The sequence below is a fragment of the Numenius arquata genome, chromosome 16, assembly GCF_964106895.1.
Source record: "Numenius arquata chromosome 16, bNumArq3.hap1.1, whole genome shotgun sequence".
Classification (NCBI taxonomy): domain Eukaryota; kingdom Metazoa; phylum Chordata; class Aves; order Charadriiformes; family Scolopacidae; genus Numenius; species Numenius arquata.
This window is the reverse complement of record NC_133591.1, coordinates 10,610,856-10,637,752: the sequence shown is the minus strand read 5'-3', so window position 1 is coordinate 10,637,752 and position 26,897 is coordinate 10,610,856. Positions and strand designations below refer to the sequence as shown.

Here is a 26,897-nt window from a genome sequence, read left to right as displayed (position 1 = left end):
TCTGTGATGACAGGAAAACATCCTTAAAAATTTAATTTTGCTTAATATAAAACACTTAAAGCTTCATCTGAAAACAACAGTTACGGTATTTTTGGTTAAAAAAAAAAAAAGTACCATGTACCGAGTTGCTCAGCTTTGCTGCCAGCTATCCACATCCCTACTACCAACTATCCACATCTCTGCTGCATCCCTTTTTATATTTAACATCTTTGACAACATGGTAAGTTACATTAAGGATAACCACTCCACCCCTTTCAGCATAAATAAGACTTCAACCCAAGTTCTTTCCAGACCTTGAACTAGAAACATTTGTGTCCTGGAGAACAAAACAAAAATCAAAACCCTAGGAAAAACCCTACAATGAACAAAATAAGTTATGCAAAGCTTTACAAAAGCTTTGAAAAACGTCTTTTCTGCATTTTTACTTCACGTGAATGATTAGATTATCCATCAAAGCACAAGACGGTTATCTTTAGCAGTGTCTAAATTCTGCACATCTTCAGAGGTATTATGTATTATAATGAATTAATGATGAACTCAGCATTGTTCAACAGAAAACATCTGAAGTGGCTACACACAACACTAAGTATTTCCCTTTTCTCCTTCAGTCCATTATTTTAAATCCCTTTTATCCTTGTGTTATTGGAGAAAAAAAGAAAAGTAGACCTGAATAGAATTGAGGGTGATGAACAGCACATGGGAAGAAACAAAAGTTTTCATTGTAATGTCATGTCTATCTCACCTATGCATAATTGAGTAGAATTCTGATTCTGATACCATTAATTATGAGTGTTAAATCTACTTAACTGAAAAATCCTTATCAAATATTTGAACTCTGAAGCATGGTATACAAGAAAACTGATCTCTCACTGGCAGAAGAGCTATGCAACATTACTGGCAATCACTTTAACAGCATTTTTCCACTCCCAATGTTTGGTATTCATTTCTGGGGAATTACCTGGCTCATTCATCATGCTATGGTTTGGTTACTTTCTGACATCACACTCCTTGTGATGAACCAGGGTTATCTGCTCCTGAGAAAACTCTGCCAAGCCCACTTGCTTTTTTTCTGTCTGAAAACTTCATGAAGTACAAGCCCATCAGAACGCACTGCTCAGATGGCACACTCCTCTTGCTCAGTTTGCCATTTCTGTCCTGCCTAACTTACCTCCTGCTCGGTGGACAAAAGCCATGGCCACTGCTGGAATATCAGAGCAGGAAGCATACTCCATCCACACAGAGAGCTCACCTTCCAGCAAGACATTTGAGAGATAAGCAGGAAAGATGGGATTTTCTGTTTTGTCTGTTATTTTTCCTGACATTCCTTGTGCTCTCTGTCTAGCTAGTAGACTTGAAGTGACTATTCACCTTCAACAGTTGTGAATTTAGAATTGTTACTCTTAATTCTCAGAGGACAGCTGAAAATTAAGAGTTAGATTACTGAGTAAAATGTTAGTTGAATATCTAAAAAAAAAATTTTGAATTTAAATCAGAGTAAACCATTGCTGCAAGCAAGGCAGTGTTGTGGCTGAGCTACCACACACAGAGGGAGAAGATAAAAATGGATACAGATTCAGTTTTCAGGTATTCCCTTTCCACAGGTCACAAACGGCAAGCCACTGTATATGTTCGTTATAAAAAATACAACCCAAACAACCTCTGACTTTACCACAGCACATAACAAATTAACATATTACCAGTCAGCTGGATGAAAGCTAGTAAGAGCCAGAATTTATTAGCTTCAAACATTACCTCTGTTTATTTTTAAGAGTAGAAGCATCATCTTCTGAAGCTAAACACCACAAAATTCAAGCCATTCAACTGAAGTTTTATCATAATCAGTGGCTGATACAGGACTATAGTTCTCCCAAGTACTCAGAACAATCACTTAACATTTTTCTGGTGCTTTCTCTTTCAGGGCAAGGTAGATCATTTACTAATTCCCATTTAAGATGTTTATAGAACAGAGCTGGTTATCCAAAGGCACCTCTTGTCTGACAAAAAGTACTGTTTAGAAAGTATGTTCATGGACAGGGGTCTGGAATAACAAACCTCTGCTACTCAGATTAAACTGACTGAAACGTTCATGCATTTGTCTGGGAGAAGAAGTGAAGTGGATTTAAAAGTGTGTTTTTAACATGAAGACAAGGCAATAACCAATCTAATATAACTTTGAAGTTGTTCCCTGCTCTGAGATGGGGGGTGGCCAGATGACTTTCAGAGGTCCCTTCCAACCTAAAATATTCTATGATGCTAACACTTACATAGAACTTGAGAAGAGCTCCATCTGAATTGCAACACCAGGATCTTCTTCCCAAATACTCATGAGCAGTGTTCAGCAGCATGAGTGAAGAAGGCAACATAGGGGTATCCGGACTTACTGAAAGAAAGAAGTTGGTAAATATTTAAGTAGCACAGAACTGTGTTAAATCCAACTAGTAAATGCTTCATCTGGCAAGAAGTTTCCTCAGCAATAAGAAAGTGATGTTTGCATACCTCTCTACTCCCTTAAGCCAGCAAGATAAGATGACAAACAAGTATTTTCTTACTTATATTCCAGATCTAGATGGTTCTGAGCTCAGCTCCAATATGTGAAAATGAATAATTAACCCACCTTCTTCTCCCTGGTTCTGCTGCTGCTGCTGGCAGCAAAGGGATCGAAAAGCCTCTTCCTCATGCTGGATGATCCTGTGCAGGATAATCCATGGAAGCACTGAGGAGACATATGGTTCTTTTGGTTCTTCCTGGACTGCCATGCTGCAGTCTATGATCTAGTAAGGGAACAGACATAAAGACAAAGTGATACAAAATAAACATTAGCTGTGAATCCTTTCTAAACAATGCAAAGTTAGATTATCTCCTTAGGATAAAAGGCATTACTAAAGTTGAGTCTCAGCATCTCATAATGAGTGGCAGTAAAGTCTTACCGGTATGGGGAAAGGTAGAAGATCATTTCCCTTACCCACATTCCTCTTGCATCCTGATTTTCTAACTAGTTATTTCTCTGTTAATACCATATACAAACAACTCAAAGTAAGCAAATGCACAGCGTAAATTCTTAGTGTTAGTAGGCCTCATTACTGCACAAGAAATTTATCTACAACCCAACAAGGAAGAGGAACTTAGCTAAAAGATTTCCTGAATTCTTTATCAGTTCTTGCAACTGTTAAAGACCAACTAGAATCACTAACAGGTGCCATATAAATGACGTAACTGAATAAACTCTGAGAAATGCAATGCTGTGTCATGGAACCATTGTCCTAGCATTTCTCATAGACAACTGCCCATTTTCTTGCCACGGTGCCAGAATTTTCTGAAGTCCTTCTCATATTCTCTCACACATACAACAGTTTTTCTATTAGTATTTATGTAGATAAAGAATAGTATTTATTATTACTACAGAAACCATTTAGGCTATTACAATGAATACTCTGTTCTCCAGGATTCCATAACATTCCATAAGATAGTGACACACATACAGCTTTATATGATGAGAGTATGATTTTGTGAGTAGTGGATGTCCTTGGCTTTTACTGAAGAAAATGAAGATTTGCGAGTTGCAAGCACAGTGAATTTTAACATTAACTAGACTAGCTTCTTAACAGAACTCAGAGTCTGCCATTTGTTACCTGGACTGAAAAATATTCATTCAGTAGTTTCACGGTTTAAAGGTACCTTCTTTAAAAGGCAAAAATTAGCTGTATTAGTAGTGCTAGAAACAGTCTGCACATCACTTTTTTTCCTGTCCTCATCACCCTCTCTGTTTTTACTGGAAAAACCCTTAGCTTGGCCAGCACTTGCAAGCAACTCTACCATGTTCACAAGACTTACAGCATCTTGTCTTCTAGCCCAAAGCACATAGAGCCAAGATCAGTGCCGTAACTTACAAACTGCACCCAGCCAGCTCAAACAGTCTTCGCATTATCACCATTTCAAATAGCGTAATAGTGTTGATCCTTGGGTTACCTTACTGCAATTCTTTGATTATTTTGGGCAGCTTGGTGTTTGAAAATACCTGCCATTACTGATTCTAGCACGGGTGTGCTCAGTGCATCTCTGACAGTCTTCATTTTCATTTCAGTATATGAAGGTAATGCTCATCTTCCCCTGACCTTTCCCCAACAAAAATGTAACCCAAAACGGCCCTCTGAGTGGATGGCAATTCAGACACAGCAGCTGTATCAAGCGTGAAGGTCTGTAGCACACAATACCTCTTTCCAAGTGCAAGTGAACAGGTTACCTGGATCAGGTTGTTTGTTAATCGAACGAGGCTTGGTGTTACAGAAGAGTCTTTCAGGATGCTGTTGACTGATGATAATGAAGTATCTATTCCTGTGAGCAGTTGTGTTACCGTAGCAACCCACTCTTCTTTAGCAGAGGCTGCTGTCATATTAATCATCTGTTGAATTGCTTCATTCAAGGCAACTTCTGAGCGTTCAAAGCATTGTTTGTAATCTTTCAGTTTGAGCAGGGAGTCCTAGGGAATGTAAATATGAAAAAAAATCCATTATAAGGATGAAGGGCTTATTTTAAACCATGAATGCACAGCAGGGCAAAGCAATACAGTGTATACAGTTAATGTGGTTACTTCAATGAAACGATAACAGAACACCTTTAAATAGGACATTAAAAAAAGGACAATGGGAGGTGCATGGACCCTGGATGACAAATACAGAAGTAGGATCTAAATTTCAAGAAAATCATCACTGAATCTTTCTGTTTTAATAAGAGATGCAAGAAAAAAAATTCAGGAAAGGATGGCTTTCTCATGATATGCAGTTGAATAGAGGCCCTACAGAAACAGGGTTTGGATCTTTATGACCTTGTACTATCATTTTATTACTTCATAAATAACAAAATAGCAACTGTAAGGCTAGCATTATAGCAACATCCTCCTGCTGCTTTCTACTCTGCCAAGTTTGGGTCATGAGATGGCACAGAGGCTGTAGGAATTGGTTCAGTCCAGTTAAAAGAACATCAGTCTTTTTTTGTGCAACATTTTTTTTCCCCCCAGAGAACTTGATAGGCTCAAATTGTTCCTATGGTTGAGCTCATTTGTACACTAATTTTCATAGTGTCAAACGGACTATTTAGCCCAGCAATTATACTGGATGCATCTATGGATGATTTGTCATTTATGCAGGACAGATACACCACATCATAAAAATAATTCATATGCTAGATAACTCTTAAGTTTCAGAATGGTTGTAAATCACCATATAGTCAACATCAGCAAAAGCAGGAAGTATTTGCCGCAGATGCAGATAGTGTGAATCCATCCATGAGATGTCTCTGCAATGATCCAAGTTTATTTGAATTTACAGTTTTTCTGACCATTTCATGTAGGTCTCAGACATCTTGTATCTTTAGCCACATTCTCAGTTAGCAAAAGCTGGCATATTGCTAATGATGTCAATAAAACTGCCGCTCAGATCATTTACAGATTTGGTTCCACATTTCACTTTGTAAATAAGACTCGTTAACCACTAACACCTGCTCTACAAATCCTTTCATCCTGTTTTCAAGCATAAGTCTTTATTCACAGAACGGTTTGGGTTGGAAGGGACTTTAAAGAGCATCTCCCTTACTAAAAAAGATTTTTTAAGAAACAAAACAAACCTGTAGGAGAAGCAGCTGTGCTGGTCTCTCTGGTATGGATGTTACAAATTCCAGATGTTTTGCTCTGCCATAACCATTAAAGCTCAATGTTGGACGAAGCAGATGCACCACTGCATTATAATCCCCTGCCTCATACAGTCGTTGGATCTCTTCCAGAGACTGGCATCTCTCCAGAGATTTTAGGTTCTTTTCAATCTACAAACATCACAGATGGCACAATCCAACTTTCATTTTGTCTTGACATACATTTGACTACTGACATTTCTCCCAGCAGTTTAGCTATAAAGCTATGTGAACTCTACAGCTGCATCCAGGAATACAAACCAGGAAGAAAACACCTACTATGTAACACGTCACCCATTCCACTGGTTTTTAATTATTATATAGTATATTACTTTAATACTATAATGATTTTAAACTTTTTTGCCTCAAATCCCAGTATCACACATTTCTATACTGCAATTATACATCCGTCATACAGACTTCAAAGTGAAGATGGCATCTCCTGTGTTGCAGTTCATCCCCCAAAACAGCAGAAAGAATAAAAGATGGACATCCCTTTGTTTAGAAGCATACACAAATTGTTATGTGGAAAACAGACTGCTGAGGTAAAGAGCTCATTTAAGCAAAGACGATATTTATGCTTAAGAACAGAAAATAAAACACTAATCTAATAATCTAGTGTTCTACATACACTTGTAAATTAATTCTTACCTCTTCTAAAGAAACAACAGAATCAACGTGTAGATTAGGTAACCGTATCACGATGCTGCATTCATTGCCAGCTTTAGTTTGCATCGTAGTGGAGCTCTGTAGCATTTCAGTGCAGATATCATAGTTTTCAAGTGCCTGTTCCATGTCTCCCTACAGAAACAGTATAGAGGAAGACAAAAAAACCAAAAAAATCCTAGAGATCTGTCTGCACCAAGGGTTTCTAAAGCATGTAGAAAATGTTTAAATTCAATGCAGGCACTGCTAGTGTGATTACTGCACATCCTCCCAAATAAAAAACAAATCCAATTGACAATCTCAAATTAAAAAAAAAAGCCATACATCTTAGCAGTGACTTTAATAACAGGTAAACCAAATCAGAGAAATAGAATTCAACTTGCATAAATTTGAAGGATTAATATGGATTGCTAAAGTCCTTTTCCTTTAAAAACCTGGAAGAGCAACACAGTAGAAATAACTTCAATTTGTGCAAATAAAAACAATGAGTCAAGAAACATTCTTTTATTCTGCAAGGTGAATGCATTCTATTCGCTCTGGCCAGCTGAAGCAGATACTTAAGTTGAGTGGTCAGGAGAAGAATGCAAGCTGCACAGGCAAAATCTAACTGTATCTAAATAAAAAAATGGCAGTAGCCATATAGGAACTCTCATTTTTCCTCAAGTAAGTTTATTAAAAAGGAATCCTTACACGCAAAAAATAAAAATGGAAGGGACTGGTTAGGTCACACTTATGAAACCAACTCACATTATTAGTTGACAATTGACTTACACACAATTGATGCATAAACAAACTCTTTGATGTCCCGAGGAAGCAACACTTAGAGGGAGAAAAAGTCTGGGATCAACTAACATTTCTTTCAAATTATTCCCTCAGTGATATGTTCAAAACCCTCTGCTTCAAAATTTGCATATTAAATTAAACATCTCCAAAAGAAGAATCATGCTACCTTGAAAAAGCAGAGGGCAGAGTAATTAAACTACCATCAGCTTCAGTTGAAAGCTGTGTTTTGGAATGCCTGGGACTTTGATTGTATCCACTTGCCCAGGTCCCAAAAAATCCACGTTCTGCAGCTACACAATACTACTCCAAATAACTTTGGTCTAAATATATATTTTTTAAGCTGAACACAAGCTAACTTAAACAGACTTATATATCAAACGGATCTAAATAGCTTAGCATGTGAGACCTCCCACTTCATTTCCACCTTTCCCCTTGGGGATAGTTAATTATAATAAAGAGTGAAATGAATTCACTATGGTTTGAGCTGAGATTCCCAAATCAATTATAGCGCCTCTGAATATCGATTTTAATTTGGGAAAGGTTTTATTTATTAAATCAAAAGTGAAACAAACCTGCAATGCTAGAAAGCGAGCTTTCAGCCAATACACCCGAGTGACAAACTCCATCCAGCCTTCCTCAAATAAATCTCGCTGTGAGGATGCAAATGACAACTGCAACAGGTCTCCCAAGAAATGAGTTCCTGGGAAGTCAGGACCAAACTTTCCATTCACAGAGGCAGCAGGACAATTTCGTGGAGAAACTGCAAATCAGTTAATTACATTTTATCATAAAGTTACTAGCATATCATAAAGAGAGTCCCACATATTAGTATTTCAAAAATATTGATCTACTTTAAGGCAAACAACTGACAGACCAATAAAATAGAGATCTGAAAGATATTCATTAAGAAAAAAATAGCTCCGAAATCCAATGAAAAGCTGGAAACATTTCTGTCTGAAGAAACGAACGTCCAGTTCTCACCTGTAGAGCTCTTCCCTTTTGTCAGTAGCCACTGATCTAATTGCAGTTCCATGCAAGAAAGGCTCATCAACATCATATCCTTCAGAAAAAGTATGGAGATATCAAAAGGAGTATACAGGAAGAAATATACAGAGGAATAAAAAAAAGACCACTAAATTTGCAATTTACTTCAAAGAAAACCTTCATCTTGTCCTCTTGGGATTTCTATTCCCAAGCTGTAACTACTTCTTCCTCTGTCTAAAGGTGTATAATTGCATTTACAAATCAACAGGTACAAAACAAACAATACTTAGAAGGAGCATTACAAACCAACAAAAATCTCAGCTCATGAAAGAAGGTAGTCACAACAGCATTGCCTGATGTTAGGAAAAAGTGACATCCTTATTTTTGTACATGGCTGAAATGAAACTATATTAAATTGCTAAATCATGCTAAAGCATGTTTCCAGAATATAGCAGAAGTACTGATATTTGAGAAATAAAAAGTCTATATCCTATAATTTTTTCAGTATTTATCTCCACGAGACTGAGTATGTACTCTAGTCTTATCAGCTCATTAATGCTTGCTGGATAAAGTTCGGGAGTATATTAAAAATCACATCACCATGGATCTCTGCCAGGTATTTTTGTGCAGTGAAGAACAGACTATTTTCTGATTAAATTCATAGGAATAAGGGCTACAAATCCAGCTATATAAAAAAGGTGCTTGTGAAAAGGTTTACCAGAATAGCCCTTTACTATCTTAAAAACCCAAATTTATTACACTCGGGATAGCTTGCAAATCAAATTTAAAATAAATTCAAGGATGAAAAAGAATAGACAAGCACGAGGACAGTGATTTTTAATAGTATAGCTACAAAGTCTTGACTTTTTAAATTTTACACACAAGCAAGCAGTTATGCAGTTATAATGAGAACCAAGGGAATACATTTACAAATACATTTACATTTGTTTAAAAAAGAGTATGTATATATGAAAAATATACTGAAATAGAAAAGTCACAGGATGCACAAAAAATTTAACATCTGCTACATCGCAACACTTTGTTTTGTAAACTAAGTCAATGGAACACAGTTTTCAGAATTCATTTTTCATTTGCAAAAAAGCAGAAACACTGTTGATCTGAAAAAAAATATTTCAAACTGCACACCAAAGTCATGAAAATGAACACACATTGATAACACTGAAAAGATAACATAGGCAGGCTCAGTGGACAAGAAGTATCAGTACTCATTTTATAATCCAAGAAGAATCATCTTGTGTCACTAAGCCCGTTTAATTTAATGAACTTACCATTTTTTCTATTTGCATTTGTGAAATCTACAGATTTATAAAGGTAATTAAATGGTGATGCTGGGGAGTTGTGGGGTTAGTTTGGGTTTTTTGGGTTGTTTCCTTTTTTTTTTTTACTGTAAATTGCAGGTTATTTTAAAATTAAACTGTATTTACTCTATTTAGAGCAGAAATGCTGACCCTCAATCAGCCAGTGTGAACAGAGCAGCCTCTCTACTCACCCTATGACAAAGCAAAACTTTGTGTCATATCAGAAGCAAATGGAGAGAGGAAAAAGTAACAACAATATAAAGGAGTAAAATATATTTATGTTTATATATCTACATATATAAACATATATATACACACATATATCATATATAGGGTATACTTGCATATAGGATCACCCAGGTATGCTCAGGAGCTCAGGAAGTTACATGATCTGCAGTAGACCACAGTTTATGAAAACGCAACAGCAAGGAGAAGCAGGTTCTCAGACAGAGCCAAGCAAAACCTACGTCTAATTGCTGGATTTCAGTTCAGTACTTCTGGTACACTGAGAGCAACACAGCAGCAAATAGGAGTATAAGGAAAAGTGTTTTATTACCTTGATATGCTGATTACTTGAGTCCCTCAGTAACGGATTGGGAAGACTACTACTATGCTTTCTCCAGCTATTATAGATACTAAGGACCACCTCACACAAGCCAGGAGGCCACTTCACTAGAAACTTTTGGCTGATGACTTTTAGGTATCTCATCATCAGCTCCAAGATCCCACCATTGTTCAGGTTATCCAGAAGGAATTCATGAACGTCCTGTTTTTCTAGAAAGCAGATAAACACAAAGTCATACGTGTTTAAGGTCAAGGCAGACCATAACTTGAAACAGTTAAGTTTCAACAGTATTTTATGCACTGATTTTCCAGCAGTTCTCCTGTGCTGCATGCATGCAGAATTAAGTTATTGTATTCCAATCTGTTTAAATGAGACAACCCACACAGCAGAGCTCTTGCACACAGTAATTAAGCAGACTTTAAAAAAAAAAAAAAAAAAATCACACCTGCTACCAGCTGAGATATTTCTATGCCATAAAATTATACTTTTTGAAATAACATATGTTTCTCTACCTTCTAGATATGATAGGAAAATACAGAAAATAAAGCATACAATATGGAAGAAACAAAAGAGAAAGAATGGGGGTTATGATGAAATCCTTACCAGATTCCATAAATGTTGTAGAATCAAATGACATTCTATGTGGTCCAACATGCTGGAAATTCTCCTCTTTGATCTCTGACTGCACTTCATAGTTATTGAAAGGGTCCTCCTCCTCCTCTGGATCTAATTTCCTTAGTCTGTGTGAAAGGGGGGGCAAAAACCGTAATATCAACAAAATCTTCATTCTTTCTTTCACTAGGAAGCGAAACCTAATCACGGTCCGTATTTTAACACTGGAAGTACATTAACTGAAGCAAACTCTGAGATTTACATTCAGTTCCCAAATTCTGTCCAAACCAAGATTATCTTGTTTATCTTATCCATTTTGACATCTGCATTGTCCTCTAATTCAGTTTCACATTAATAAAAGCTTTCTTATTTTTCAATTAGTTTTTAGTAATTTTCACTAGAAACAGTTTTATTAAACTTATGAGAAGACAATGCATCATATCTGCTTCAAAAAATATCATGAGCCTAGTGGTTTTAAGGTTGAGGCGTATCAATCAAACAAAACCCCACGCAGCTTCCTCTGCTTAGCCCTTGATTCTCTCATAATGACACTTACTGCTGTACAGTACCTGGAAGGAAGGAATTTCACCAACAGCTCTTGAAAGTCAACCTTCTCCTCTTTCTTACACTTGGTGTTCCGGACTCTAGCAGATCTCCTTTTTGCTGTTTCACCACTATCTTCTGTAATTCTCCTTCGCTTCACGCCTTTCTTAGATTTATCACCTGCAGTTATGTCACCTAGAAACAGAATTAGAAAATAAATAAATAAATACAGACAGGTTAAATTGCCAAAGAAAAAGTGGATAATCTTTTCTATTAAAAAAAAAAAAGTTATTTGTTGCTGATGTTATTTTTTTCTACAGCAACACTTGCAACTCATTGGTTTCCTCTAGAAGACAGTGCCAAAAATTTCAAAATCATTTAAACAATCACTTTAATATCAACTGGATATGGCACTTTGCATAAAAATGCTTGTCTGAGGCAAGAAGCAGACTTACTGAAAATTCTGCATTTAATTATTCATTAGAATTCATTATTTTAGTTTCAAGAAGTTTCTGAAATGGAAATCAGAGGAGTCTGCCTTTAACTCCAGAAACACCTGTAAGTTCTCATGAATATCAACAAAATACTGGTAACTCCTTCATAGTTTTAGATATGTAAATACATATACAGCTACAGTATAAAACATTCAAACTTCTTGCTACAGACTTCAAATCAATATAGCTGACAGCTTGGTTCTCTCAGGTTCTTAAAGTTACACGTGAACAGAAGAATAATCCAGTCAAAGAGCTCATTCATTCTAAGGAGCTCAAAACCCTTCACAACATTAAAAGCTTGATATGCATCACCACTGAATGGAGCCACAATTCGTCTAATCTTAAAGAAGAAAAACTGAAGTATGAGTCAATAGCACAAAACCAGAAGAGGTTAAATATTCCTGCACTGGAGTAACAATCAAGAACAACAAATCAACCTGACTCGCAATTCCATTAGATAGGAAAGGAAGTCCTCCGTCCTGAACACTGGTCCTATGTCTTAGTCAGGAATAAATGATTTTCAGAGACGCTGGTGGCCTTCCATTTCTAATGTGAAGGGTTAACACAACTGAATTTTATACAGCTCCACTTTTTCTACCAGATGTTATACAAATGCTGAGATTTATACAAATTCAAATTCCCACTGAATTCTGTAGTGCTTTTATTACCCAGATAAGAAGGAAAGATATCTTGAATCTTAGACTGAAGTACCTTGCTCACCTACAGTAGCTCCCGGTTCCAATGAATTCTGACTGTGACTTGGAAAGCTGGGTGTGGTTGGAGTATAAGGTAACACAGGTTCTGTCACTGTCACCACTGGATTAGTGCTGGCAGGAGTTTGCTGAATAACACTGACAGGAGCAGAGGTAGGAGAAAGAGTCAAATGTTGAACTGGGTCTCGGTATTCTGAGAGATCAATTCTCTTTCCCAGACTGGGCCGAGGAGGATCACACGTTGTGAGGTGGTGATACATGGCAAGTAAAGCTTCTCCTAAACACTTCCATCTGCATGTGGAAACACAATGTCATCGCAACTTCATTAATTCTTGTCACATTATTTTCTAAATTATATTTACAAACCTAACAGCATTCAACATTGTTCTTCTCCAATAGCTTAGAGGTACCAAAAGCAGCTTTTCAGCGGGAGAGGAATACACATTTGAGTGTCGAAATCTGTCCCACTACTAGAAAAGCTGGAGAATATCTCTCTCCAGCTGGAGAATATCTCTATTTCCTGTCACGTGGACCATCGACAATTTCAGGCCTGGAACAGAGGTCCTTAGGAGCTTTCCTTCTAGAATAGAACACTTAGAAAACAAGAATAAAATGCGGCACCAAACATAAGTTTTCAGAGGAAACTAGTGAGTTGGTTGCAGTAAGAAGGAAATGGGAGTCAGCGATGTGCCTAATATCAAAAAATGTCTCTATCAAAAAAGGTCTAGGCAGTAGTCGCTGAGGAAATTACTCTATACTGAACCCTAAAAAAGTAGTGTCAAAGGAACCATGTTCAGATTCTGCATTCAGTCAACAATAAAAAAAATCTCACCCTTATCCATGAGTAGAAGCAACTTTTCTGCAATAGGACCTATGTGCAGAGTCCACTTATAATCCAGAAAAATATGTCGAATTAAAAAAACAAAGTAAAACCCAATCCTTTATGCCTTAATAAAGACATATAAAACAACCTATGAGTATCTTTATATATTGTTGCAAATAAAGAACTGTAATTTGTTTCCTAGTTTCCATTATCCCAATAGTAAAAACATTTTTTTATAAAGCTAAACTTTGAAATTCATATACAAACTAGTCATATAAGAAAAAACTAATAATACAGTTGGAATGGCTGCCAAATCGTTCTTAGTGAAGATTTTTTTTTTTTTTTTTTTACATCACTGGTTTTAATTCAAAGGTTGAAAACTGATAAATATGGGGTTTATGCTAAAATCGTAATAACACCAAACCAACCTATAAACTCATAAAATATGAAAACACTGTGGAGTTCGGTTGTTTTCACAAAGGAAAAAAAAAAGTATTCTGAAGAAATCTGAAACGCAACATGGTTGTCAGCGTTAAGTGGCTTCAGAGAAAACTTTTAAGAAGAGAAAGCATGAAGACGTACGTGAAAAAGGGAATTGGCTGGACGAGCCTGAGGTCTGGTTCTCTGTCGCGCACGAGCAAAGCTTGTCTTTTCTTACGTAGCTCCAGTGCTTCATCTATTATTCTTCCTCTTTCAGCTGCACTCACGTTTACATTATGGATAGACATGTCACTAAGAAAGAATAAGAAATGAAGACAAGTTAAAGTTTTTGTTTGTTGGTTGGTTTTTTTTGTTGTTTGGAGGTTTTTTTAAAGCTTGGGGAGATTCAGTTGATAACACTGTTTATTTTTGTTATAAGAAGTTAAAACAGGCGTTCAATTAACATTATTTTACAAACTTTATAGCACACATAGAAGTGTTCACCATCTGAAATCTTTGTTCTGCCTTAAAAAATAAAAAATAAAAGGAGATTGTCCTATTCTGTTTTCCAAACACTGAGAAACAAAGGGAGAAGCAGGAGGTTTTTATTTTCTTTCTGGGACAGAAATTTTTCGTTCAGAAAAAAATTGTATGGCTGAGAAATTCCTTTCATTCCAAAGTGCTATTTCGAGAAATTTATGTCATCACAAATAAAATTTGGAGTTGAAAATTTTCTTGTATAGTCTGAGTCTAGGAAAGAATTTTTGGAAATTAAAAATAATCCACTTTTTCCTAGATATCACAATCCAGAAACAAAAAAAACAAGTGGCTTGGTTTGTTTTTTTTTAATTAGGAAAAGAAAACTAAAATGAATGCTGCAGATATCAGCTGCAAATATGTAAAATAAAACAAAAGCAGATGATTACAAGAGATTTAGGTATGAAAATAGGTGAGCAGCAGCAAATTGATTTTTTGCATCTTTCTACCTCCCTCCAAAAGTAATTATTGAAGAACATTCTGTCAGTAGCACCAACACTTAGCATTGATTTATTATTTAGAAGGCAGGTCAGCAAGATACTGTTAAAGCTTAAAGCATTATATCTCACCAGCTTTCCTGAGCTACCCCAAACCCAAAATTTAACACTCCAAATGCAGTATATAGTATAGGACAGCATTCACCATTTGAGGAACATCCTTAAAGAATCTTTCTGGAGGCAAGGCTGCTCCTCAAAGATCTTCTCCTTCAGAACCAATCCTTTGCTATATAGGCAGTCTTTTTCCAGGGCTTTGCAGATAAAATACAAACATGCTGACAGAGAAACAGAAATTGAATGGTCAGTCGCCACTTCGGTTCATTCAAAAGCATTTCTGGGCTTCACATTCACCACTGAATTCCAACTAAATATGACATTTACATAAATTAGACCAATAGCTTTGTAACACATCAAATAATTACACGCATACAGTAAAAATAACCCGTTATGCCTTCCCAAGTATTACATCCAGAAGACAATTAATTTTGTTTAAACAAATTTTGCAGCACATCTTTTATTTACTTTCAAAACTCCATTCCTGCACAAATTAGAATCATAAAGCAGAATCACAATCATTCGCCATCTTCACGTAACCAAATGTCTTAACTGCAGGTTCCATTAGTATCAAGCAATGTATCCTACCAGGGTTTTGCTCGCGTGGGCAATTAAGTGAAGAGAATTAGGACCATTCCAGTAGGACAAAGGAACCAGATTCAACATTTCTGCCATCTTGCAACTTCTCTCCTAAACTTCCTTTGAATGAGTTCACCCACTGGATATTACTCAAATGCAGAATCTTAGGGTCAGTTGTATCAACTGTTGTAACTACAATAAACTGTTGCAACTACAACTACATGCTAAGCTATGAACTAGACTGTAGTTTTATACTCAGATCCTGGAACTCTATAGCTAGAAATGACTAGAAAAAGAAAATCAAAATAAAATGATACGCAAGACAACAGTCTACAGGGAAACTTCTTGCAAAAGAAGTTGATCTAAGAGACCACAAACATCTATTTTTAGGGTAACCAGAACTGATACAAACCATCATACTTTATCATGAAATAAAAAATTCCTTATCATGAAGTAAAAGTCTTTATCATACCCTAAAGTATTGCTTACATAAGATACACTTTCTCCTCTAAACTGTATCATTACAATTTTTTACTGATATGTAAAATTACATATACCTTAAGAATTTTTTTTGGTGTGCTGTACTTACTTGTGTAGTCACTGAGCGTGTACAAGATTGTGATAAGGTTATCTAAACAAGGCCAGTGATCAGGATTACACCTGAGACCTTCTTCAAAAGCATGACGAGCCAAAGGTAGGCGGATTAGTTTTATTGCCACACGACCAATTTTATACCATAGGTTGACATCAGTAGAGTCTAGCATTACAGCCTAGAAAGCATAACAAACAACAATATTCACATTTAAGATACGCACATCCACTTGTCTACAGGGATTGGCACTGCTTTAGTTTTCAGCAGGGTCACTACTAAATTTGGGGACTGAATGGTGGACTAATTATATCACAATGTAACGCCAGAAAGTACACAGAATTCAGACATACATTCAAATGATGTATACTGAAAGGGGTACATCTACATTTTGGCAAGTTTTTGCCAATATTGAGGCTCTAGTGTTTTATTTCAGCTGTATTGTACCTCCAAATAAAACTCCATGGCTGTCTCTAAGTCATCCCTTTGTGCTGCCAGTTGTGCTAGGTTTTTATAGGTGGAATATTTTAACATCAAGCCTGGATGTTTCAGCCCTTCTTTCTCATCACCAGAAAGAACTGCCTAGAAATGATAAAATAAATGCAACATGCGCATTAGGAATTAGACAAGTAAAAAGAACAGCAAACAACTTGCCAACTGATAACACTGACATTTCTAATTACCCAATAAGAAATGAAGTAATGAAGAAAATGAATACTATAAAAAATATAATAAAAATAGTTTCTAAAGTTTCATTCTGTAAAGGTCACTGACCTCTCGCAGAAGACGAATCTCAAGCAGCTCATGATAAGCTTTAGCAGATTCTTCAAATCGGTCGTGTTTCTGAAGGTCCAAGGCTTTGTGGTACAAGGCAAAAGCTTCTGCTTCCTGTGGTTTAAAAATTAGAACCTATTTTGTCAGGCAACTTTATTGAATGTACTTATTACAATATACTTATATTTATTATGATTTATTATTATGAATATCAGTGGTTTCACACTTTTAATACTTTCTGCTATATAGCAGCTCATGTACAGACTGTAGAGCTGAACATTAGCCTTCCTGACCTAATATAACTCATTTGAATGAAGCTTTAGCTTGCTAAAGGATGGTTCAAGAGGTAAGACAGTAACACAACTTTCTTAAAAACAAAAAATTATGGTTGAACAATCCCTGCAATAAAAGAGGACAAAACTCCCACCAAGACAAAACTTCATTAAGAAACTTGTGGGTTTACTTACTTGAGCTTCCTTTGTCTGTGTCTTATGACTTTTGAAGGTACCTTCGTAGTCATCCTCAATTGTGGAGCTCGCATTCAGGGCTGCGATTCGAATCTAGAATGACAGGTAAGATGCAACAAGAAATGTTACATCTACGTGTCCCCATTTCCCTTGCAAACTGGATTTTTCTCTTTTCTTTTTTTACTTTACTTGGTGAATGGACAATACTGAGAGCTCTCTACATAAAGTCACAAAAACTGTAATGAATTTAGTAATTGCTAATTGCAAATAACAAAATGTCAAAACAATTTCCCCCCTGAAAGCAGCTAAAAACCCAAAATTTCAAGTGCCTTGCAAGCAAGAGCTTCCCTTGCTTGCAAGGGAAGAACAGACGTGTACATTACAGTGATTCTTTTCAAATCCTTAAATTTACCAATAACTACAGTCACTCCAAGAACAATTTTCTCATTATGCCAATTTATTCTGAGTCCTAGGGAAAGTGAAAAAATTTCAGTTTTATTTCTACCAAAACATCTCAACAACTATCTCAATAAGCCCTTACCATGTTCACAGCTATTCACAGTGTCTTTCTCCAGGCTTAGGAGGAAGGGCCTAACACAAACAGGTCTGGAAAGCAAACAGGATTAGAATATTTATTCTGTCCATAAAGAAAGCATTCAGAAGTAAAAGACAGGCTGTGAATACTTTAATCAATAACTAATTAACTGTCCTATGTCAACATCACCCCATGCTAAGAGATAAATTGCCCTACCACATAGGAACAGTAACATTAAAGTGAATTTTAACTAGAGACAAGAGAATAAAATACAAAGTTAAGCACATTCACTACTTCAGGATGGCTTTCAAAATGCTAGCCCTGCTGGTGAGGGGGGAGTGGAAGTATTGGCAATTTAATTACAGCTATAAGGTTATTCAGTTACTGTATAGTATTTAATTAACATACAGTATATTAACATTAAAACATGAACCTCTTTAATGACAAAAGCTAAAATGAAAAAAGCTTCTTGAGCACACTGACATTTTATTAGCATGAATCATTATAGTTTATGAGTTTTTTCTTTAGTTACTTTAAAAAAAATAATGGAAGTTTTCCTTCACCTTTTATCTAAAGCACAAACCAGAGTGCTCTCTCATGTCTAGAAACTACAGCAACTTATGGATATTTACAGAACAGGAAAGGAAAAAAATGGAAGGTTATCTGTGTCAGATTGACTTTGCAGCAGGCCATAGTGGCTAATCAATCCATTGCTCAAAATACTGCCTGTGCCTGGAAATTCCTCTCATTAAAAATGTTTTCATTACTGCTATCTCTGCTAGAACAGAACCATCATTTATAACACAGTTGTCTTTTCTGAATATGTTCACCATCTACAGACCACCTCTATTGCAAAATCAAGTTATAGCTACTGCATATGCACATCGAACTATTAGATTTATACAAAAAAAAAGAAACTGACCTTTTACTAACTGCTATTTCTTTATTCTGAAGGAAAGATACTAATGTTTCCAGTCTTTTTATCACTGATAAAAAGTTTAAAGCAGAAAATACACATTTTTAATCTGTAAGTCATTTTTCCTCATAACTAAACGCATCATTTATACTCTATTAACTGCTTGAAACATTATTTTAGTAAAGGCAAAAAATACGGAACAGTTCTGTGCTGCTTTCTTAGAAAAGCTTCACTGCTACGTGATAAAACCTCCCCATCAACTCAAACAAAAAGATGACACATGCAAGACAGGCTAAACACAGTCTTCAATATTGGAGACCGTGTTAATAGAAGAGTAAGTCCAGAATTAACCACAGCAGGAAGCAGTGGGAGTTTTGAACTATAAACTGAATTAACTCATACATCATCATGATTAGTTCTGCACACAGAGAAAATAATGCTTTGACAGGAATTTCATTCATTCAGCAATATTTTGCTTACCCATGCACCACTTACTTTCCTCGCTTCCAGCTAAATCAGACTGACAACTGCACAGCAATAAAGCATTTTTCTCTTTAAGTCTCTAAATAAACATTAATAAAACCTCAAATCTCTTTTAAGACAAGGATTCCTTGTCTACTTTGCATACGGAGAAAATACATGCACAGAGATTAATGGTTATCTCTTTCAGAAATATTGAATGCCCCGGGTTTTGACAGAAAGTGCAGATGCTTATGACATCTAAATAAATAAGACTCGATGATCCCAAAGCAATTACATATTTAAATGGAGTGGTTTTAAGTTCACTTACAAATATGCCTATATTCAGAAATATGCTCAAGTGTTTCGCTGAATCCACATAATCTTGCTCAAGATGGCAGAGGAAGTCAACAGTAGAGAGACTACAGTAAAGAGTTTACTTCCGTGGTTAGACTGCCAGCGAAACTGCAACTACAGAAAAGGTGGGGAAACAATTTTAATTCTACTTTTTAATTATACAGAAAGTTTGTAACAGGTATTTAGCAGCTTTTCTCTCTGCTGTTCAGAAGTCAAGAGTGCATAACCAAACAGAACAGTGTAATGCTTTTGAAAAACAGGACAAGGCTATTGCCTCTGCACAGCTTTTATACTGGTGTGTCTGGCAGGTGGGGGGGTTGTTTCATTTATTTTCAAACCAGGCACTATGCATGGTTGCAAACCTAACTGTGGACTGAGTTATAACAGTGTCATAACATCTGGGAATTAAGTACGTGACTTCGAGCACTTTCAGAGGAACATAGCTACATCAATTCGGTAGGAAAAAATAATTAGTCTTTATATTAAAAAGTCTGTGTATTAAAAAGTATTACAAACCAGTCTGAATTGTTTCTTTTACAAGAGTGTCTCAGTTATAAATTTGTGGCTATGACAGGTAAGCACATCCTCAAAAGGCCACAATACCTATTTGAAGCCTTTTGCCTTGAAATCTTATCTCCTTTTACCTTAGCAGTTTAAAACTTAAGTAAAAATTTCAAATGTCAGCTCGTGTTCCCACAGCTTCTGTGAGTCTTAACTGCAAAATAAGAAACAAAGGGAGTAACTTAGGCTTTCCTGGCTTTTGTTGCTGTTGCTGCACTTGGGATCCATACACTGCAAATACACATTTGTTAAAAATCAAGAGTTTGGGGGTGGTTTTTTTAGTTTTGGTTTGGGTTTTTGTTTTCAACATTGCAAAGATCACCTCCGCCGCATTTTTGCAAAAGCCATTTTTACCGAAACACAGTAACTTTCCGCGAGGAGGAGCGGGGACGCCCCTCACGCTGTTAGACAGGCTGCCCTCCCCGGAGGGTGGCACAAAGGGCCGGGAGGAGGCGGGGGAGAGAACGGAGCCCACGTTCGCCTCTGCCCGTGGCTCGGCGGAGGGGAGCAGGCGAGGCCCCGCCGCCTGGGGCCGGGCTCTGGCAGCCCTCACCGGCGGGCCGCGCAGGGGCAGGGCCAAAGCCCCGGCAGCCCCTCAGGCTCCTCCACGGTGCCGGGGGCAGACGGGACACTCACCTCGCAGGGCCGCCCCCGGGATGCCGGCGCTGCTCCCGGAGCGGCTCCCTCAGGCGAGCGGCGGCTCCCCGGAGAGGCAGCCTCACCGGCGGTCTCCACGGCAACCCCCTCTGAGCCCTCAGAGCCCCACGTGCCAATAAAGAGAACGCTCATTGGCCCAGCAGCTGTTCCTTAGACAGCCAATGGGAACGCTGGGGACAGGGAGGCGGGGACAGAGAGGCAGGGAAGGGCGGGGTGGAGGGGGGGCGAGGCCTGTGGTGGGGGGCGGTGTGTGCAGTGGGTTAAATAAAGAGCGGGGTCCTTTTCCAGTGGGTCTGGAAATCATCCCAAAGTTACTGGTTTTCCCTCAAATTTGCCTTGGTGCTTTAGATGGGAACGTGCTTTTACGGCCGTGGGAGGTGGGGGAGGCATCTCTGCCTGGTGGCGGCAGGAGGATGTGGGGCAGTGAGCCGAGGCAAAGAGTAACGACAGCTCCTGCTGGGAATCATTTTATTTAAATGTAAGGTGATCATATTGCAGGGAATCTTGAAGGAAAGGTGTGCCATCTGCAGCCCAACGCGAGGCCTCCTGGTGTCTGCGCCGAGTGAGGACGGACTGAGCAGAGACCCAGCGAGGAGGGCACGCTCCGGCCTTGTCCCTTCTGTGGGATACACCCACGTGTTTAAAGCCACCCCTTGTTCCAACGTGTCACATCACACTGAGGAAGTTAAGCCTGTGCTCAAGTGTTTCCCTGAATCAGCATTTAGCACTACAAAGAAGAGTCTTCATCCTGAACGTATGAATTCCGGCATCCCATTTGTGGGAGACAATAACCATAGAATCGTTCTGGTTGGAAGGGACCTTTGAGATCATCGAGTCCAACCATCAGCCTAACACTGACAAAGTCACCACTAAACTGTGTCTCTCAGCACATCTACCTGTCTTTTAAATACCTCCATGGATGGTGATTCCATCACTTCCCTGGGCAGCCTGTTCCAATGCATAATAACCCTTTCGGTGAAGAAATTTTTCCTAATATCCGATCTAAACCTCTCCTGGTGCAACTTGAGACCATCTCCTCTTGTCCTATCGCTCTTTCCGTCATAACAAACTAAGAACAGGGATGCCGTGAACAGCAGCATCACACTGTTGTACTTGGAGAATAACTTCCAAAGCTGTGGTGATTCTACAGTATTTTTCTGTCAGTACTGCCCTTTTCTGTCAGTAGAGCCTGCTCAGGGCCTCACCGCTCCTCTCTTCTGTAAACACAGAAAGATTGTCTGCAGTTCAAAGGTTTGAAGCTAGGAAATGGTTACACAGTTTTCAAAATCAGGTCTTTACCTTTGAATTTGCAAATATGCCTACAGAGAGTTCTCAAACAACAGAGGCCATTTCTGGGAGCAGAAATATTAGTTAACCTTAGGAGGTTAAGCCTGGGAAGTTACAGAGTCAGTACAACAGTAAAAAGATCTACTGTAGCTGGGAGATACTAAATCCAGACATCAAGCAGGCTCCATCCCATGGAAGAGAGACAATCTGCACACAGCATTCAAGGGAAAGCAATTTTATAACCTTATTGCTGAGCCCTAGATAGGGGAGTGTATCTGATTTTCTCCAACTAGGGAACATAAGCAACAGAGGTGTGAGAAAATGTTTCCTGCTTCTGTTGGTTTCTGTGGGCGCTCTCTAGGGTGGGTTTCAGGGGCCTGCGTAGCCCCTTTGCAGGTTGTATTTGTTGAGCCTTAACGTATTGCACAAACCTACTCTAAGGTTAGCTGAGTGGAGGAAAAATAGGCCGTCTCTTCAGATCAATATGAACATAAAAGGTATATTCAGCCCCAACAGTTCATGAAGGAAAACAGCCAGCCACAAGCTCGTAGGACTCTCAGACTCTCATTCTGTGCTGAGACCAAAGCACAAGCAATTCATAACCAAGTGATCCTTTGATTAATATCTTAACTGCTCTTACAAAAAAAGCTCAGAGTCCACAAACCATAAAATTCTCCAGAAGATCCTTGACCCAGCACTTTTGCCGTCATTTTGCATTATTCTAGGATGTTTTGTCAGATAAAGCCAGAATGCAGACAAAACAAGGAAATGGATGGGGAAGTCACACTGAGGACCCATTTTATTCAGCCATATTTGCACGGCACACTCGGTTTTCCAAGCTCTCCCTCTCCTTTCTTATCTCTTCCTGCTCAGCTCTGCAATGCTGGGAAAGTCGCTCCCAGGCAAGAGTCCACACGGGGAGCAGCCAAGGGCGAGGGGAAGGCACTGAACCTGCAGCAGTGTCTAGCAGAAGACAACATGGCCCAAATTAGGAGAGCTGGGGCACAGAACATAACAGGGTTTCTCTGAAGGAAACAAAGGCTTTGGCGAGAGTTTGTGCTTGTTCCTTTGCAAAGCAGAAAGAAAGATCTCCAAGAAATGAGCCGTCTGCAGATGAGAATTAAAGCAACATTATTCTTTGCATTTCAGGGTATTCAACTTCATGTTGGTCAAGCCCTTTTGCAAAGCCAGGGCTGACCACCCCTCCTCCCTGCAAGAGAGAATTCCTGATTATATATGAGTCTCAGACTCAGTTCACCTACCTGTTACTCAAGTTTCAAAAACTTTTAGTTGAAGAGACCTCCTGAGACAGCGCAGGGACCTGGGCAGCCATGGTACCTGGCTCCAAGCACTGAGTGAGAGATAAAAAAACCCCAATGCTGTAAGCCAACAAACTGACACTTATCAAAAGAGGCTTTAATAAATTTTATTAACTAGGTAATGTGTAGCCCTCCTAGCCTGATACACAAATTTGTGTTTGGTATTATAGTCCTGACAGATTTTGCAAACACAGAAGATGTTTATTATGCATAGGGAACAACTAACTTCAAATGGTAACTAGAAGGAGTATTTTCAACTATCTTGAGACCTCAAGTCATAAACAAATAGCACACCACTCTGAATGACAAAGGAGCACCAAAGCACCCTTCAGCCTTGCATTCCCATGGACCTCCATATCCCAAGGGCACGCTCACAGATCCTCTGAGCTCCTTCTGTGACCTGACCGAGTCACAAAGTGGAAACGAAACCGATGTTTTCATGATGGATGGAAGACAGAGATAACATTATATATAAAAAGTACCGTGCTTCTGTTTAAATATAATGCCATGTGTATTCCAGTTATAAAGTGAGGGAGCATATGGGGCCTAAAACCCAAACCACTTCCCCGCTGGGACACTGAGCTGAAAACTCCATCCACAGCACACAGCGAGATGCTGTATTAGCTCAAAACTCTCTGTAACGGGGGGGGGGAGTAAAAGTATTTTGAACAACTGAGTGAATAACAGGAATTAAAACTGGCAGTAGCAGAACCTTCAAAGTATTTTCCTGTGGCACAGTGCAATTCTTCACAAGCAACTCCCTCCTCTACTCGTTGCCTGCCATCAGCACACAAACATTCAGCCATGAAGATCTTGGGGACAAATAACACTTGGCAGAAGCAGCCACCGAGGGTAGCAATGATAGAGCACAGCGCACAGGATCTGACATGAGCCTTAAATAAATAAGTACATAAAAGCATAAACTCCCCTCCCAGTAATCACCTCTCTCTTCAGAAAGGGCTTTCGGGGAGCTTGAAAAGAGAAGAATTTGACTCCCAGTTCTACTTAGCCAGCCTGGGACTCTTCTGCTACCACCGGGAAACAGAAGAAAGGATCTTTCTTCCTGCTTTGCAAAGTATGAGGAAAACTGGATGAACCCAAGAACCTCTCTGGTCCTCAATAAAGCCAAATGTGTTCTGGAATTAAACTTTTTGCTGCTACAAGACAGCTTTTTCAAGGCCCCCATATGGCCACCAGCAGATTGCAATGGCTTAGCCACAGGCACTGGGAGAATCTTTGGGCTGCAAGACAGACTTGAGACAAAGACTTGAACTGTGTTAGTAAAATCAGTACAGAAGATTGCCCCGCTCTTGAGCTTCGTACGCATGTGATGCAAAGACAAAAGTCAATCATACAAGTGAAGGTGCAGAGCTACACAGATTTGATCGTAAGAGGAAAAAAGTAGATGGTGCTGGTCATCTCTGGGTTATCTTCATCATTGCTTTGTTCCAACCGGCTGCTCCAGGGATCACAGGAACGTCATGACTGTTCTGTTCTTGCCGATCTGCCAGGGCTCCAGTGGGTAAAAGCGGATGACAATCCTTTTTGGGTATAAATGCAAAAATGCAGTGGACAGGAAACATTATTTTACAATTAAATATTATCTCTGCCTAGTTTGCAACACGGTAGAAAATCTGTGCTAAGCTCTCGCTGGCTCACACTCCATGGTATTAATTTGACAGAAGCAAAGACAAGCTGTGTATGGGCTGGGTACAAACAGGTGCCAGACTTCATCTACACAAACCAAAAAGCAGACTGAATTCCAACACTGTTTATACCAGATACTTGTCCATTTCGGAAGGACCCAAGCAGCTCATAATCTTGTCAGGTATTTACCCTGACAGCACCCAAGAGACAGGAAAGTACTCCCTTGGGGAGAGAGGGAAGAAGGAAGAGGGACATGGCTTACCTTTAGGAACAGCCTTCTTCCAGCATTTGGCATGGCGACCCCACTGTGACGCTCTACTAATTCCCACTGGGTTTTCCACCAGTTACACCAACTGGAACCACTCATCTTCAGAGAACAGTTTTTCCCAGACAGTTCAACGAGCACAAGCCTGTCCACGGTTTTACCTGGACCTAACTGTGCATCTGGGATTCAGCATCCGGGAGCACTTAACGTTTGCAATCTAGTCCTGGATCTTTATTAGACCTGAATCTCTTGGAGGGCCTGGAAAACTACATCACCATCGCTTCGACCACCTCCCTGTGCTTTAGCTCGCTGTGTGTCATAGTCACCCACCACATAACCCTGACAGAGGAAGCGCTGCTCTCCCTCTCCCTGCCCCAGGGGCAGCCACGCTGTCCTTGACCCGAGGGCAGAGCCCACCCCCGGGCCGGGCCCGCACTCACCGCTCGGTGCCGAGGCCCAGCTGCGCCGTCAGGAAGTCGAAGAAGCGGGCGCTGTGCCGCTGGTTCTGCTCCGCCGAGCCCACCACGCCGATGGAGGAGACGACCAGCTGGGCGCAGGGCTCGGCCGAGCCCGACAGCACCATGGGCAGCCCGCTCCGCACCGTCACGTTCACCCGCTGCCGGCATAGGCACCGTCAGTCACCACCGCCGCCCAGGCCCCGGCCCCGGCCCCGCCGCCCCCGGCCCTCCCGCTCACCTCCGCCGGTTTCCCCAAGATGTCCGCCGCGGCGGTGCACAGGTCCTGGGCCAGCCCCGGCGGCAGATGCCCGGCCGGCAGGTTGGTTTCCAGCTCCAGGAACGGCATGGCTCCGCGGCCCAGCGCAGCCCCTCACCGCCCCGGCCCTGCCCGCCAGGCCCGGCCCGGCCCGGCCCCCGCTCCGCCCCCGGGGCCGCCCGGCGGGGGCGGGAGGCGGCAGCTGGGGCCCGGCGCCGTCCCCGCAGCGAGGCTTTGGGCACCGTGTCCTTCGGCCGGGCCGGGCCCAGGGCTTTGGCTTTTCTCTTTTACCCCGGTCGCATCCGCTGGCTTTCGGGCCTCTTGCTGTTAACCACGTGCATCGCTGGTGATACCTGAAGCAGACTTTATGTAATCCATAAATGGTTAAACTGTAGAGAATGCTCTTTTTAGAGAAGAAATGTAGCTATTTTGGTAAGCATCCCAAATCCTTTCAAGGACTTAGTAAGATAAGAAAAGATGTATGTGGCCTTGAGAACATGGTGGCCTAAGACAGGGATGTCAATAAATACGGACATTGTCTGACAAACAGGTGGTAGCAGGAAGATCATTAGTTTTAATGATCAATTAAGCAGTTAGAATGTTTTGCCAACATGAAAAGTGAGCCAAAGGACAGATGAAGAAGATGAAGATTGAGGAAGAAACGACCCTCATTCAAAATGAGGACCACCAGAAGGCGCAACTATGCATGCCCCAAAGCTTATTATAATATGTAAATGAATTCTTGGAAATGTAATGAATATGCTAATGTTTTCTTGGAATTACATAGAATATGTATACCTGCTGTGTGTAAATTTGGTTTGACAGTAGCATTCGGTGTGCACAACAGGAGGAGCTATCCCCTGTGTACCCGGTGCCGCAATAAAGAATGCCTGCTTTCTAAAACTTTAAATTGAGTCTTAAGAGAGTTTTATCTGCCGCTTTGCGGTACCACTGGGATATGCATTAGAGACTGTGAGAGCAAAAAAATCACCTCTCACTAAAAGAAGGGTAAAATGAGTCCTTACTGCTGGTGGGAAGACGTTTTTGGTCACCACAACAGACACCTCCACGCCTGTCTG

General features: G+C 39.7%; 2 protein-coding genes across 5 annotated transcripts in view; both read right to left on the bottom strand.

The window, feature by feature from the left end:
• CABIN1 (calcineurin binding protein 1) overlaps positions 1–20,718 on the bottom strand; it is a 116,921-nt gene extending 96,203 nt beyond the window's left edge. The window contains exons 1-18 of the mRNA XM_074159794.1: positions 20,566–20,718; positions 17,102–17,194; positions 16,635–16,748; positions 16,308–16,442; positions 15,861–16,041; positions 14,784–14,913; positions 13,767–13,916; positions 12,360–12,652; positions 11,181–11,349; positions 10,603–10,739; positions 9,991–10,208; positions 8,113–8,191; positions 7,704–7,891; positions 6,334–6,483; positions 5,620–5,814; positions 4,241–4,477; positions 2,615–2,771; positions 2,265–2,380 (exon numbers count right to left, since the gene is read on the bottom strand). Of these exons, the coding sequence (XP_074015895.1) occupies positions 2,265–2,380; positions 2,615–2,771; positions 4,241–4,477; positions 5,620–5,814; positions 6,334–6,483; positions 7,704–7,891; positions 8,113–8,191; positions 9,991–10,208; positions 10,603–10,739; positions 11,181–11,349; positions 12,360–12,652; positions 13,767–13,916; positions 14,784–14,913; positions 15,861–16,041; positions 16,308–16,442; positions 16,635–16,748; positions 17,102–17,194; positions 20,566–20,718 (2,895 nt within the window). The remainder of the gene's footprint in view (positions 1–2,264; positions 2,381–2,614; positions 2,772–4,240; positions 4,478–5,619; positions 5,815–6,333; positions 6,484–7,703; positions 7,892–8,112; positions 8,192–9,990; positions 10,209–10,602; positions 10,740–11,180; positions 11,350–12,359; positions 12,653–13,766; positions 13,917–14,783; positions 14,914–15,860; positions 16,042–16,307; positions 16,443–16,634; positions 16,749–17,101; positions 17,195–20,565) is intronic.
• A 320-nt stretch (positions 20,719–21,038) lies between these two features.
• On the bottom strand, positions 21,039–25,971 carry DDT (D-dopachrome tautomerase). 4 transcript variants are annotated; one of them, XR_012463535.1, is made up of 5 exons: positions 25,801–25,966; positions 25,545–25,720; positions 24,135–24,733; positions 23,136–23,224; positions 22,644–22,980 (listed from the first exon to the last, which is right to left on the bottom strand). XR_012463535.1 is itself a non-coding variant. In XM_074159426.1 (4 exons), exons 1-3 carry the CDS (start codon positions 25,906–25,908, stop codon positions 23,143–23,145), a joined length of 366 nt encoding a protein of 121 aa, XP_074015527.1. In that variant the 5' UTR covers positions 25,909–25,952; the 3' UTR covers positions 22,095–22,980; positions 23,136–23,142. The 4 variants fall into 4 exon arrangements, 2 of the variants coding, with proteins under 2 accessions (XP_074015528.1, XP_074015527.1); XR_012463536.1 differs by having other exon boundaries at positions 22,645–22,836; positions 25,801–25,952; XM_074159426.1 differs by lacking the exon at positions 24,135–24,733 and having other exon boundaries at positions 22,095–22,980; positions 25,801–25,952.
• Between the last annotated feature and the right edge of the window lie 926 nt (positions 25,972–26,897).